Source organism: Rhinolophus sinicus, chromosome 7, assembly GCF_057876585.1.
Source record: "Rhinolophus sinicus isolate RSI-liver-muscle chromosome 7, RSI-T2T, whole genome shotgun sequence".
NCBI lineage: Eukaryota > Metazoa > Chordata > Mammalia > Chiroptera > Rhinolophidae > Rhinolophus > Rhinolophus sinicus.
This window is the reverse complement of record NC_142507.1, coordinates 50,068,094-50,081,460: the sequence shown is the minus strand read 5'-3', so window position 1 is coordinate 50,081,460 and position 13,367 is coordinate 50,068,094. Positions and strand designations below refer to the sequence as shown.

Sequence of the window (13,367 nt, the reverse complement as noted above, 5' to 3'; positions counted from 1 at the left end):
CTTGTGTGGAAGCTGCATCGAGGGCTTTGGTCCCGGTAACTGGTGCTTGTCTCTTCCAGCCAATAGCAACCCTTGTGAGCACGCAGGAAAATGTGTGAACACGGATGGTTCTTTCCACTGCGAGTGTCTGAAGGGCTATGCAGGGCCTCGTTGCGAGATGGACATCAACGAGTGCCATTCTGACCCCTGCCAGAACGATGCCACCTGTCTGGATAAGATTGGAGGCTTCACCTGTCTGTGCATGCCAGGTACTTGGGCCCGTTGGTGTGTGGGGTCTGGGCTGGAGGTACCAAACTGCACCTCTCTCAGGTGGGGCACTCAATATACAGCGGCAATTCCGTGAGCTCCGTCAGCATTTAATTCCCAAGGAAACAGGGGTTCCAGCCAAGAGGACCCTTAAGGAGAGAGACAGCGTTAGAATTCTTAGAGCTGTGGAGACCAAATTAAATAAGCCCCTCTGTCAACATGAGTTGCATGTAAGGGAAAAGTTCAGAAGTGATTGTTTTTATGCAAATGTTCTTTAATTTAATAAAGAATTTACCATAAGAATCCTTTCAATAGCAAGCTTTCCTGATTCCCTTATATTTTACAAAGAACCATGCCATCCCAATTATAGAAATTCATTTTACCCGTAATTATATAGGAACTTACCATTTATCCACAGTGACGTACACAGGTTCATTGGTTGTATTGTGGAACTCTTCTGCAGAGACCATGTCTTGAATCCTCAGAGAGCACTGCTCAATCCATCTTACAGCGAAGGCTGACCGTGGCTGCTTTGCCTCATTAAGGATGCTAGCTAGCCGCTCTGGCCTCGGGAGGCCCTCCTGCCCTTGACTTACATCCTGAGAGCAGCGATATCTCAAACTCTGCTGGTGTTCAGCAACACGGAGTAGGGAGCCCATGACCCTGGCACTGCTGAAAGCAAAGCCTGGGCTGGTCAGGGAGTGCGGGCAGCCTCGGCTGGTCAGGGAGTGCGGGCAGCCTCTGATGGCATGCTGGGCCCTGCCAGTGTCTTTGGAGGTCACCGCTGCCCCCTCTCCACAGTGACCTGATATCCCTGAGCCTTCCATCCGATCTAACGGTCACTATTTTCCATCGTGGCAGAGCCCCCTTTGCCCTCTGCAGAAATGTTCTGCTCGTCGCGGATGTAGTCATCTTTGCACATTTGTGCTTTCTTGGCTAGAATGTGCCTTTCGCTCTTTCTGAGCCACTTGTGTGGTCCGTTTTGTTCAGGTTTCAAAGGTGTGCATTGTGAACTGGAGATAAACGAATGTCAGAGCAACCCTTGTGTGAACAATGGGCAGTGTGTGGATAAAGTCAATCGCTTCCAGTGTCTGTGTCCGCCTGGTAAGTGCCCACCACCTGCCCCTGTTTTCTTTGAAAGCGCAAAATGGACTGACCACAGGGAAGGGAGGAGGGAGAGAACGTGTGTGGGCTGGGCATGAGGAAGTCATTAAAGGGAGCCCTTCAGGATGGGAGTGTGTGTGCACAGAAATGGGGAATTTGGTCAGCGAGTGTGTCTTTCAAATCCTTTGTGGCCAGAAGTCCAAGTCTGTTCTGAATGGCCCATGACCTCGCAGTCTGTGTGTGTATTTCACAAAGTTTGTACCTCCTAGAAGCCTTAGTTTTAGGCTACTCGGGATTTTGTGTTTTTCCCCATGGGTCATATTCTTGAAACCCCTTTGTGAGATTATTCTGTTTAGACATTTCAGCCCTGGGTCCAGAAAGGGACAACACAAGTCACTTTTTCCAGAGAAAGCTCTGCCTCGCCTTTCACTCCCCAAAGCTACTGTTGAAGACGTGGCAAACTCTCTGCCACAGACTGTAGCCTTTCTTGTTGTTTCTTCAGAGAGAAGGTCCCAGGTCTTCTGACACACTCGTTTGAGGGCGCCACCTATAACCATTCAGTCCCTATTTTAACTAGAAGGGAATCTGTGTGGGGGAGACACAGAGGTGGAGACACACACAGGTGCCTGCCTCCGATGGCCTGAGCTTCTCCTGATTCTCCCAGTTACCTGATGGGGGAGAATAATTGTACTTTTGCTGACCCATTGGTGTAAGCCCTGCCGGTAACTTCACCCAAAGTTCCTTTGGCATCCTTCTCATCGTAACGGAAGACATAGGCTGATCTTCTGACTTGTGCTCTCACTGTGCCCTTTTAAGGTTTCACTGGGCCCGTCTGCCAGATTGATATTGACGACTGTTCCAGTACTCCCTGTCTAAATGGGGCCAAGTGTATCGATCACCCAAACGGCTACGAATGCCAGTGTGCCACAGGTAAGGCTTTCCTCACCTTTTATTCCCCTGGGAGGCCTCCCTGAACAACTAGGAGTCTGTCCTCTTCTCACTGCCCCAGCAGGCCAGTCCCATCACAGGGGCTGCTGTGTTTAGACTCCTCTCCTTCCTGCATGTGTTCTGCCCTGTTTCCTTCTACAACACCTGCCTCCTCCAGCACAATAGTGGCCTGGCCTGGACACTTGGTGTCCAGATTTTGGCAGCGCTGAGTTTCCAGCTGGCTTGACTTGTCCTTTGGGAAAGGGAAGAATTCCATTTGAAAGCTATTTTTCATTGGGGCTTCTCAGCAGGAGGTCTGTCTCTGTGTTTCTGGAGGCAAGTGATTGAACAAAGGCCCAGAAATCTAAGGGCAGTTGTGTGCACAGGCAGAGGTTTACCGCACGAAAGATGACTCATGCAGCGAGCGGCAGGTGTGTATCTGCACGACTCAGGCGGTGAGAGTCAGGTGTGTGTCTGAACAGGAGAGCGAGCGCCCTGGCTGGGACAGTTTGGGTCCTCGCCCCTGACTCCCGCTACTGAAGTCAAAACGCGCCTGTTTACAAATGCGTGGCCACATTTCTCATTGGGATGTGATCTGAATATGCCAAACATCCCCTGTGACACATTTGCTTCTGCACAGACCAGTATTATAGAGAAGGACTACAAATTATTAGAAAAGGTGATTTGCCAATTTCCTCTTTATCCCACTGCGTAAGAGAGAAAGGAGTCATGAATAGAATTCAAGACCTTTTTCTTATTTTAGAAAATGGGTTCTGAAAGGATTTTAAACATCACGTGCCTGATTTCTCTCTGATCACAGAAAAGCAAACCAAGTCACAAAAATAAACTCAGAGAATTAATATTTCCATGGTATCAGAACATCACCACCTATAAACCCTACTTAGACCAGGTCCTGTCAGATGAACCGCTAACTTCCTCCTCTTTTCACAAACTGTCGTCTCCGGTTGGTGACTAGATTTTGTCATCCTCTCGCTCCCGGAGAATAACCTTTACGGGGGAGAGATGAAGAACCTTGAACTTGTGTTTAAAAGGGAGGAGAGCCTTACTGAAGCTTTTTTTAAAAGAGATGTAATGTTGAATGAACAAGTTTTATTTGTCCCTTTTTCTTTCAAATGCTCATAACTTGTTCATTCATTTTATTCAACAAGTATTTGTTGAAAACGCACTATATATGCAAAGGACTCGGGGAGGGGTTGAGAGGAATAAAGAAAAGCTCTCGGACTTCTAAGAAGATAGGGTCCATGAAACCATTAATACAGGACCTGTATAGTGGGTGTGGGAGGAAAGGAATATAAATGTAAAGAGGACAAATATCGAGAGCTATTCCCCCTGAAGCCCAGTATGGGCTGAAGAGGCAGTTAAAGCATCTTTACAACGAAACCATAGATCGTTTAGGAGAAGGTGTTTGAATTCTACAAATTTGATTTGAAAACCTTTATTTTAAGCACAACTCCCTAGACCTGCCTTTTAAATCAATGCAAGTAGTTTAATTCATCCGCTCCTGGCGGCAGGATAAATGGTGGCGCGTGGGACAGGTAGGATGGGTGGGCGTGGCTACCCTTCGGTCCCGGCGCCCAGTATCAGCCTTGGTTCTTACACCTCCCTGATAAAATTCCTTCCAAGGATTCACTGGCGTGCTATGTGAGGAGAACATTGACAACTGTGACCCCGACCCCTGCCACCATGGCCAGTGTCAAGACGGGATTGACTCCTACACCTGCGTCTGCAACCCTGGCTACATGGGTGCCATCTGCAGTGACCAGATAGACGAGTGCTACAGCAGCCCTTGCTTAAATGAGGGTCGCTGCATCGACCTGGTAAATGGCTACCAGTGCAACTGCCAGCCGGGCACGTCAGGTAAGCCCACTCTCTTTACGTCTCCTTTGGAGGTTTCACCGCTTCTCAAAATCCATTTACACAGATGTCTCAGACCTCCTTGGCATATGCTTAGATACCTAAAAAAATCGTCCTTTTTTTCTGGGAAGCACAGCCAAAGTCATGGCCAGAAATGTCTCGGAGGGAGGTGGCACTAGCCAGGGAAGAAATTAGAGACGGTAGCTTTAGGAAGCTGCTGGTTTTGTGTATGTGTTGTGTTTAAAAGGGGTCACGCCACTTCAAAAATATTGCAATTATTATTTAAAGTTGAAAACCCTCTTGCTTTTGTGGCTTGATTTCATTGTGCTTTTTTTTTTTTTTTTTAACCCCCGCAGCACTCAGGCTAATGAAGTTGGTGGTTCCCCCGCCTTCCTCTCCCCCTCCCTCCCCCATCTTTCCAATACTTTTCTCTCGATTTCTGAGTCCACCATCTTTAACCCTTTGCATCTGCCGCTTATCTCCGGTGGGCTTGGGCTTTTGGGGGGATTGTGAGGGAGAGGACAGACTTTGCAGTATACCCCAGTCACTGTAAATTAGAATGCAGGACCAACACTTGTCATCCTGAGTTCATTGCCATTTCCTGATGCCGGGTTGCAGGACCGTTTGTTAGCTGTGAGGGCACGCTACTCCTTGCTGGGGACATGTTGAATTATTTTCTCAGGCAGCGGCATTTCACAGGTCTCACTGGATTCTGTTTTACTTATTCGAGGAGTCATTATGGTCACAACTGTGGTTAATGGACAGAGAAGCACTATGTCTCAGATCAAAGGAAAATGTATTAGTGGAAGATTAACTAGTGTGTGCCGTTGTTAGAAGGGAACCTGCCCATACCAGGGAGTGATTTATTGCGAACTCGTTCTCAATTTAAGGAAAATGGCCCAGGGATGAGGGTAAAGGTGGGGGAGGTAGTTAGCTGTTCTCATTTTATTTTGTTATTTCCAAATCCATTTCTTCAAACTTGTCAAAGGCCCTGGTCTTCATCCAGGACCTCGTACATGCCAAGTTTGAAAACAAAGTCCTTTTTGAGTTGCTCAAGCATATGAAAAACATCCCATGCCTTCCCAGTTGAAAATGCCTTCCCCCACCCCCCGTTTAGATAACTCACTAAAAGGGCTGAATAGATCTTTGTGAAACCTTCCAAAAGCAATTTGCTTCCGGGCTGGTCCCCAGACATGAGAAATTGCAGTCCGAAAAGAAATTTGAGAGATTTACAAGCAATTGAATGGATGCCTTTAGAATGGCGGGGCTGTTTTAGGCCCTGCTATCATGCCCATTATAACAAGCATACTGGAAACCTGGGTGAGTGGTGGGTTAGCAAGCACTTGTTTGCTCTGTGATTATATCAGCATGCCAGGATGTATCAGGTGTGTTCCCTGGGGAGGACAGCGCAGGCAAGGTGTAAGTAGCTGTCACTAGAAAGGCAAGAAGTAAATACGAGTGGTGTGCGCGCAGCACAGAGAAGAAAGGCCCAGAATCTCTCAGAAAACTGCCAGATTTATTCCTGTGGGTGACAGGAGAATTAAAGCAAGGAGATGCAGGCAATATAAAAAAATCTTGTAATGGGTGGATTGAGACCTGGCACATAGGGGTCTGGGTGCAAGGATTCATTCGATGAATCATTATGAACAGACTCTCGAGTTCTAGAGTAAGAATTCACAACGCACTCATAATATGGTCCTAAGTCGGCAGGTTGGGGTTCGGGTGAGTGTGTAGACAGAAGGGATACTTTACAATGTGCTAATTAGAGCCGGTGTCTCACTGACTGGGTCCTGAACATGAGATGTACTGTCCAAAGTCACTGCTGGTGTCTTCTTCACCTGCGGTCTTGTGATGGGAAGCTGTTTTAAGTAAGTTTTCTTTTTTGGTTTCAAGTCACAGACTCCAACTTGACTAACCTAAAGAATTATTAACAAACAACAACTATAAAACAGAGAAATAGAAAGAATTTAGTGAAAGCACAAGAAGCATCTTACGGATTTCAAGTGAGTTTTGAACAATAAGGCTTTGCGGAGATTAGCAGGCAGCAGGGCCATTTGCAGGCCAGAGGTCACACAGGTCATAGACCTACATTCCAATGAGGAAATCTCATTGGCCCAGCTTGGGCTGGCTGTCTGTTCCTGCTCAGATTAAACATGGTCTTGGGGGCGGAGTCACACTAGACCACCACGGCTTTCTGGGGCCTGTTTGGTGGAATGTGGGTAAATGGGGGTTGTCAGCCAAGGGCTGGACACATGTCCTAAAGGGGTGCACTTGTATACAAGGAGTATGGAAACTCTTGCGTCCTTTGTGTCCAGTGAAGCAATACAACCTCCTTACTCACGGAGTGACCAGTTATGATGTGGTGAAGCGTGTAGTGTCCAGAGAACCAAGTTCACATCCCAGCTGTGCTGCCGTAATTGTACAAGTTGTTATAAAGCAGGTGTAACACAACTTGATTTGGCAGTTAAGGGAGAAGTGGAGAGAAAAGTTATGTAAAGTGAGATGCAGCGTACTTTGCATATAATGGCTCAATACATTTGTAATGTAATTGGTGTTAGTAATAAATATTAATACCACGTGTGAGTGAATAAAAAAATATGGGATTTTGTCATGGAAGTTTCGTTGGTTAGTTTATAATCTTTATTACCAGGCTTTATTTTCAGACTCTTTAAACTACGAAAGTATTCTTCTATGATACCTAAAAACAAAAACAAAAAAAAAAACCCACACTAAATTCATGTTGAATAAATACTGAAAAATCCTGAGTATTTTTACAAAATAATGGTAACAATGTGATTAGCGTATCCCTACCATTTATTTATCCATATGTTCAATTAAACCTTTCGTAACATAGCCAAATTCTGCAGTTCACAGGGAAATAAATCGGGAGGAAGGCAGCATATTCCAGGAGGGAGTTACCAGACTCGTAAAGATTTATCCTGAATTTTAGCCCAGAATAGTGACTGTCAGTTTCAAGCTTACAGTGGTGGGTACAAGTTCCAAAATTCTCATTTTCATGTGAAAACTTAAATCTTATCTTTGGAGCACAATGCAGTCACTTGTTTTCCTTGAAATGACAGGCTTGCTTTTTTCACTTAATATGAGCTAAATCCTTGGGTCTGAGTAGCCCTGGTTTGTCTGTCTGTCATTCTTTCCATTAAAATGGGACTCCGTGATAAAAGCAACTGCTTCAGTTCAAAACTCAATCACGTAGCTGCTTTTCCTGGAGACAACTCTGTACTTCCGATGCCATGGAATCGCTTTACGTATACTTTCCATTTCATCACACAGCACAGTCGACATACGAGGTGTGACAATTAAGTTCGTGAGCCTAATTGTCCAACCTCGTAGACTCCAGGATCAAGATACAATAAAATAATGAAGTTAATCATTTCGACCGCTTCACCAAAATCCTCCTTAAGCGAAACTGTCTTTTTGTTTGGTTTTTACTGTGTGTGTGTGGAGGTGAGGGATACAATGACAACTGCCACAGTTTGGTGCCGATGCCTTAGTTCCGGCTAAGTTGCCAGCAGTCCTACCCCCATTGCTTTTGCACCATCAGTGCAAATGCCACCACAGTGAAACACAGGCACCTCATCGCTTAGTAGAGTGACGAGGATCATTCTGACCTCATGGTCCCCTGGCAGGGCCTGGGGACTGCAGTTTGAGAGCTGCTGCTTTACTCTCCCCAGGGCTGCCTGGATACGCTTAGAGTCTTAATACCCAGCATTACACGCAGACACCATTGGTATCTCTGTGGTAATATTTCACGGTCTCGCTTGGCTTTTATCTTTGCAGGTGTTAATTGTGAAATCAATTTTGACGACTGTGCAAGTAACCCTTGTGTCCATGGCATGTGCATGGATGGAGTTAATCGTTACAGCTGTGTCTGCTCACCAGGCTTCACAGGTAAGGCTCCTTTTCATTGGGAGGACTCACCTGCCACCCCATCACTTTGGGCAAAGGGCATCTAACGGAAAACTACGTTTCCAATGTTTCCTACTTCTTTGTCTCTTGGAAGGTTAAATGTGTGTTCTTGTGTGTCTCTGGCTTGGTTTTCTGCTTACAGGCCTTCCCTATACCGTACCATGAAACTTTTCATTCGGTAGGGTTTTTAGGCCATAGTGTAGAGCTACCTGAAAAGAATTTCTAGTCAGACCATAAGCTTCTGTCACTGTGCTTGAGTTATCTAGCTTCCAAACCACCTTGATTTTTCGACCCTTAGTAGGGAATGCTTTCCGTGAAGGCACAGCCAAGCTAAGTGTATGCAAAACCTCGATGCTTTTTTCCTTCTGAGAACTTCTTCCTATGGAGCTTGTTGGATGAGGCTTGAACCTGAGAGGACCCACCTAATTTGGCTGATATCAGTGATATGTTTTCCCCCCAGGAGGAAGGAAGGAAGTGCCTAAAATAAAACTGCTTATAATGCCTCTTAAATTATAAGCAGCTACAGCATTTACACACACACACGTGTGCACACACACAAACGCACACACATCCTCTCTCTCATTTGTTGGTAATCAGTGACCTTTATCTTTTAACGTCCTGATCAAATAGTGCCAGAGGCTACTGAGGACACCTGAGACCCCTTGTTAATGACATCAGAGGGCATATACTGGGCCCGTCCTCCAGAGAGTGCCACACACAGGCAGGCACTAACCTATATGTGATGTTACCGTTTCATAAATACCATGTGGTCATTTGCAACCAGTGTGACAAGCTTCTCTCAGAGCTCTTTAAACTACGGTGTCAGAAGGCAGCCGAAAGCAAGGGAAGTGGACGTCTGCCTGTCGCCTGTCAGGAATTTACTTTCCTCTGTATTTCACAATCTTCATTCCTGCTGTACGATGGTGGTGCGGGTCCCATGAGTCACTCTACTCCCTGGGCAGTAAGAGACACTCAGAAGACGGGCCTGACGAAAGCTCTCCCACACGTATGGCCAGCACTGCTGCTGGTCCCCAGAGATATTCCTGTGTCCTAAAATGCATTTCTCCAACACTAATTAACAGTCACCTGAATATACAAAAATTCCTGCTTGATAGGATATTAGGGGCATTTTTGTTAAATGGGTAGTGAGAAGAGAATTGCTCTCAATTATTAAGGATTTCTTTTGAGCTAGGCATTCCATTACGTGCCTGATCTCATTTAATTGTCACTGCTATTATCATTCCTACAGTATTGATGAGAAACCCAGAGCTGAGAGAGGTGAGGTTAACATTAGCAGTGCACTCTGGGTCGGATTCTGCCCAGGCATTCTTACTCTGCAGCCTATGCTCATTCCCACTTCACTGGATAGCCTGAAGGCATGCCTATTGTGGCTTTTTTAAAGATACATAAGCCTTAGACTGAACCTTTTTTTTTGAAATGCCAACAAATCATAGCCCCTCTCTTTTTAACATTCAGCAAACTTGGAAGGTCAAGGAGGGAGAACATAGGCTTAAAATATTCTAAAATAAACTTAGGTGTAGCATGAAACTACATAACCAAGAAATGGAATGTTTTGGTTACTGGGTGGTACCCTGTTCTTGGAACTGTTTTCTATGTCTGGCTTTTTTTTTTTTTTTTTTCCAAGTCAGCTGCTGAAAATATCAGAGACAACTAACTGTGGTATATGCTCATGAGCTGTAAATGTGAGGTGGTTTATTCTTTGTTTTGTTCTATTACTAGTACTTTTTAAAAACCCATTTTGATAACAGCTTTGACAGATTTGAGGGAGTTGTTTAAAGGCTAAATTTTCTGTTCTCCTCAGGCCTCTTTATAATACTTGCTGATTGAATGGGAAAAGTAAGAAATCATGTGGTACTTCTTCTATAAACTACTTTTCAATTTTACAAACTACTTTCTCAGTTTTATCTTCATAGCTATTATTTTGCAGACTTCTCATTACAGCCCATAAAAGTAGATAGGATGGATAAGAAATAAAAATCACAGTCAACAAAAACAAAAAGAAACAAGTGGGACTACATTAAACTAAAGAGCTTCTGTACAGCAAAGGAAACAATCAATAAATTGAAAGGCAACCTACATAATGGGAGAAAATATTTATAAATGATATATCTGATAAGAGATTAATATTCAAAATATATAAAGAACTCATAATTCACTAGCAAATAAGCAAATAATACAATTAAAATGTGCAAAGGACACAAAAAGAGATTTTGTCACTACGTACAGTGGCGAATGTTAACTAGACTTATGGTGATCATTTTGAAATATATACAGATATCAAATTATGTGGTATACCTGAAACTAATATAATGTTATATATTAATTATACCTCAATTTTGAAAAACACAATAGGCAACAGTAGCTAACCATAATTTTAGAAAATATTATTGGACAATAATTTCCAGGTGGAGAATACTGGAAGTGTGCACTCTAATTTTCAGAGCTACCCAATTTAACCACAGACTGATTGTATTTTTAAGCTATAAGTCATTGTTTGTATTTAAAAATTCAAAATCATCTGAAACAGGTAAAGTTTTGAAAGCTGCATAATCTACCAAACTCTAGTGATTTTCAAATAGCATTTGAAAGGCTAATCGTAACAACTCTACCAGATAATCTGTATTACAATGTCATTATAAAACCATGTAAAATCAGCAAAATACAATTTAAAAAAATAGGCATGAGTTTATACTCTCTTCTCTGTCTAAATCTCTTGCAGTAGTTTCTAATCAGTAGTAAAGTGTATACATGTCTATAAATTATGAATTTATGAATGTTAAACATGCAGTAGCTTTTTTGGTTCTCTGGCCCTGAGTCAACCCAACAGTGGCATATCCTGCAGAGGCACACTGCTAAGACCAGGAGAAACGAGGAGCATTACATCGTAGCAAAGGTGGTAGAAAATGAGTTCATACTTTTACAAAGATTTAAAGTATAATCAGAAACCCAGATTGTATACATAAGAAAATGACCAAAGACTATGGAAGAAAGTATAAACCATGTGGCTACATTCAAAATGCATAAATGATGAAGGAAAACAAAGAAATGTTTAGAATCAGGAAAATAAAAAAAGGGCAAATGACCTCCTGAATAGATATTTTTCCAAAAAAGACATACAAATGGCCCATAGGTACATGAAAAGATGCTCAACATCACTTATCATCAGGGAAATACAAATCCAAACCACAATGAGATGTATGTATCACCTCCCACCTGATAAGATGGCTGTTATCCAAAAGATAAGATATAACAAATGTTGGCAAGGATGTGGAGTAAAGAAAGGGAGTCCTTATACACTGTTGGTGAGGATATAAAATAGTACAGACATTGTGGAAAACAGTACGGCAGTTCCTCAAAAAATCAAAAACAGAACTGCCAAATAATCTAGCAATTGCATTCCTAAGTATATATCCAAAGGAGTTGAAATGATTATCTTGAAGAGCTATCTGCACACACATGTTCACTGCAGCATTATTCACTATAGCCAAGATATGGAAACAACCTAAGTGTCCATCAGTGGATGAAGGGTAAAGAAGATGTGATATGTGTACACACACACACACACACACACACACACACACACACACACAGGAATATTATTCATCTGTGGGAAACAAGGAAATGTTGCCATTTGGGAAAAAATGGATAGACCTTTAAGGCATTATACTGAGATAAGTCAGACAGAGAAAGACAAATACTGTATGATATCACTTACATGCAGAATATAAAAAACCTCAACTCGTAAAAACAGAGAACAGTGGTTACTGGGCGCTGGGAGAGGGGGTGGGGAACTGGGGAGATGTTTAAGAATACAGACCTGCAACTAGTAGAAAAATAACTTCTGGAGATCGAATGCACGATATAAAAGTATCAAACCTTCAAGTTACACAATGTTTTATGTCAATTACATCTCAATAAAAAGTTAACAAAGCAAAAAAAAAAAAAAAAGTAATAGGGAAGTTTTATTTTCCCCGTTTAACAGAAAAGCACTGAGAGCTAGAGCTTGATGTGTCTGTGTAATCAGCGAGTGAGTCACACCGCTAGGACTGTGAATTCCCAGAAGGCAGGGACGTCCCTAATCGTCTTTCTCGGTCAGTGTCTCAAACAGTATGTAGCACAGAGGAAACACTCAGTAATGGTTGCTGACTGAATGACTAGACCTCGCGTACGGGACTTTCTGACATCCAACCCCAGACTCTCGAGTCTGACCTGTACTGTGATTTCATTCATTGGACACTAATTTGCTGAGTACCTGCCTACAAGGTGAGAAACTGGTTCACGTCTCATGCAGTAGTCTCTGAGCCCAACCAGTGCAGCCCCTTGTGCTAGGCGTGTCTGATGCTGGGTGGAGACTGGAGACAGCTTGAGGGAGGGACCTAGACGTCAAAGCAGTGGTCAGTTGCATAGTCAACTGCACACGGAAGCACTGAACCCCCTTGGCTCAAGATGGCTTTAAAAGTGATTCTTGAAAGAGTATTAAAAGCAAATGAAGAAAACTTGGAAGCACTGGCTTCTGAGAAGATATTTCCCAAAAAAGGACAGAAAATGAAGAAGGCCTTTTCCTCTCCTCCACTGCATTGCGGGCTGAAGACTTCTGGCTCACACGTTGGTGCCAGTGGCAAACATCTAAAACACTCAGAGGTTGAGGCGAAGGAAGTAGTATTTCAAAATAAGTTATTAATAAAACACTTAAGAGGAAAACAGCAACCACTACCAGATTATGGGTCTTTACCACAAGAACCACCAATCATGGTTTAGAGAGCAATGGAGAGTGAAAAAATGTTAATACCCATACTTTAAAGGGGTGTGTATCTATTTCATTTGGAATTTCCTGTTCCAAATGCAGGGTTACTCTTTCTGCAATAAAAAATGCATGTTTTTATCTGAGTCAGAACATTGTATTCTTTGAAATGTATAAATTCCTCCAGAGCAGTAGCATTTACAACATTGTGGGTTATTGTTAAGTTTTATATCATTTGGAATATATAGTTAAAGCTCAATTATTCAAAATTTAACAAAGCAAAACTCTTATATAACTGGCATACTTTGTTCAGCTTGAGGGAATAAAGGTCAAGGTTATAACAGACGTGTTTTCAAAGTGCAGTCTTGGGTACATTTTAGAGGAACAGCATATTCACTTCAATGTCATCTATTCTGTGCATTTACATTATTGCATTATGATAAAGTAATAATGGTCTGTATCAGAGTTTCTCAAAATGTAGTATTTGAACCACTTGTACTATTTAAAATGTGGTTTGCTAAACCCT

The 13,367-nt window shown here is 42.9% G+C and overlaps 1 protein-coding gene across 2 annotated transcripts in view; it reads left to right on the top strand.

Annotated features, from left to right (window-relative positions):
- NOTCH2 (notch receptor 2) overlaps positions 1-13,367 on the top strand; it is a 149,026-nt gene that overhangs the window by 95,362 nt on the left and 40,297 nt on the right. For both annotated transcript variants that reach the window (XM_074319094.2, XM_074319093.2), the window contains exons 8-12: positions 60-248; positions 1,237-1,350; positions 2,167-2,280; positions 3,922-4,155; positions 7,951-8,061. In XM_074319094.2, the coding sequence (XP_074175195.2) occupies positions 60-248; positions 1,237-1,350; positions 2,167-2,280; positions 3,922-4,155; positions 7,951-8,061 (762 nt within the window). The remainder of the gene's footprint in view (positions 1-59; positions 249-1,236; positions 1,351-2,166; positions 2,281-3,921; positions 4,156-7,950; positions 8,062-13,367) is intronic.